The sequence below is a fragment of the Mesoplodon bidens genome (assembly GCF_964165515.1).
Source record: "Mesoplodon bidens genome assembly, chromosome: 5".
NCBI lineage: Eukaryota > Metazoa > Chordata > Mammalia > Artiodactyla > Ziphiidae > Mesoplodon > Mesoplodon bidens.
In genome coordinates this window covers 49106216-49107523 of record NC_138161.1, presented here as the reverse complement: position 1 = coordinate 49107523, position 1308 = coordinate 49106216, and the positions used below count along the sequence as shown (strand labels likewise).

General features: G+C 41.6%; 1 protein-coding gene across 1 annotated transcript; it reads right to left on the bottom strand.

The window, feature by feature from the left end:
- Window positions 1-388: 388 nt before the first annotated feature.
- On the bottom strand, window positions 389-1085 carry LOC308617274 (nascent polypeptide-associated complex subunit alpha-like). Its single transcript, XM_081234211.1, is given in 2 exon segments — window positions 389-1025; window positions 1029-1085. Coding segments are annotated over 2 exon segments (645 nt in total). The 5' UTR covers window positions 1071-1085; the 3' UTR covers window positions 389-422.
- Between the last annotated feature and the right edge of the window lie 223 nt (window positions 1086-1308).

Below are 1308 nucleotides of genomic sequence, written 5' to 3'. Positions count from 1 at the left end.
ACCACTTACCAGCTATGCATTTTGGGGCAAGTTACTTAAGTTCTCTGATCTTGCTTACTTCTTTGTAATAAAGGAGTAGTGATATTTAAACAGAGAGTTGTTTTAGGAGTTAAATAAGGCCTTTCACAATGTTGGATACATTGTAAGAATTCAATAAATTTCCCCCTTTCCTTTCAAATGTGCCATCTCTTCTTCTGTGATCACCTACGTATATCTCCTTTTATTCTTGCTTTATCACAAGGAGAAACACAAATACTATCCATGAGGCCTGAGGTTGGATTACACTAAGGTTAAACAAAAAATTTCCCCCAGGTTTCCAGTAGGGTCGGTCGAACTTTGTTTCGGTTTGAAACAAGGTTCAACACCAAAAAAACACCAAAAAAAGGTCCTCTTTTCAAGATGGTTACATCTTTTCAAGATGGTTACATTGTTAATTCCATAATTGCATTTACAATATCATTACTGTTGTTCTTCAGGGCTCGGACTGCCTTTGCTCTCGACACATTTGCTTGTGACATGACCAATTCTATGTCCCTAACTTCCACACCTGTTTCATCAACCTCTTCCTCTTCACTCTCCTCTTGCAGAGTTGGAGTCTGTGTGTTTTCTTGAATGTTTGAGACAGCTTCACCTTGAACTTTGAATTTCTCAGCAGCTGCTAACTGTGCTTGCTGAGATAAATCCTTGATCTTGGCTTCCCCCAAAACTATGTAGGTATCTGAAGCTGGGCTCTTGTATACATCTGGTTTTGTGATGACAAAAAGGATATTCTTAGATTTCCGGATAGTGATTCTAGTAACCCCTGTAACCTGTCGAAGACCCAGTTTGGACATAGCCTTCCGTGCCTTCTTTTCACTCTGGCTCTGTTTTGCTTTACTGACTGGTTCTTCATCGATTTCAGCTGCCGCTGCCAGCTGGGCTTGTTGTGTGGTTGCCTGTGTAGAATCCTGTTCCTCAAGCTCTGGTACTGATTCATCACTATCAGATTCTGTTCCAGACCCTGTCTCAGCCTGGGGCTGTGGCAGCTACTGCTCTGTAGCAGGGATGGTTTCTGTGGCTTCACCAGGCATTTTGTGCGGGGAACACTGAACCAAGATGGCGGCAGAAAGAGAGCTAGCGAGAGCCTAACCCACGTGACCCAGAGTGACTCATAAACAAATATTGCTCAGAGTTTCAGGGTTCTTTTGAAAGAGTATTGCCGTATCCAAGAAGCCTTATGATCCAATCTTCAAACTGCCTTTCTTATTTAAAAGCAGGAAGTAGTATTTTTTTTCAAAAGCAGTTTCAGATATTTGAATTCAGTTCAAC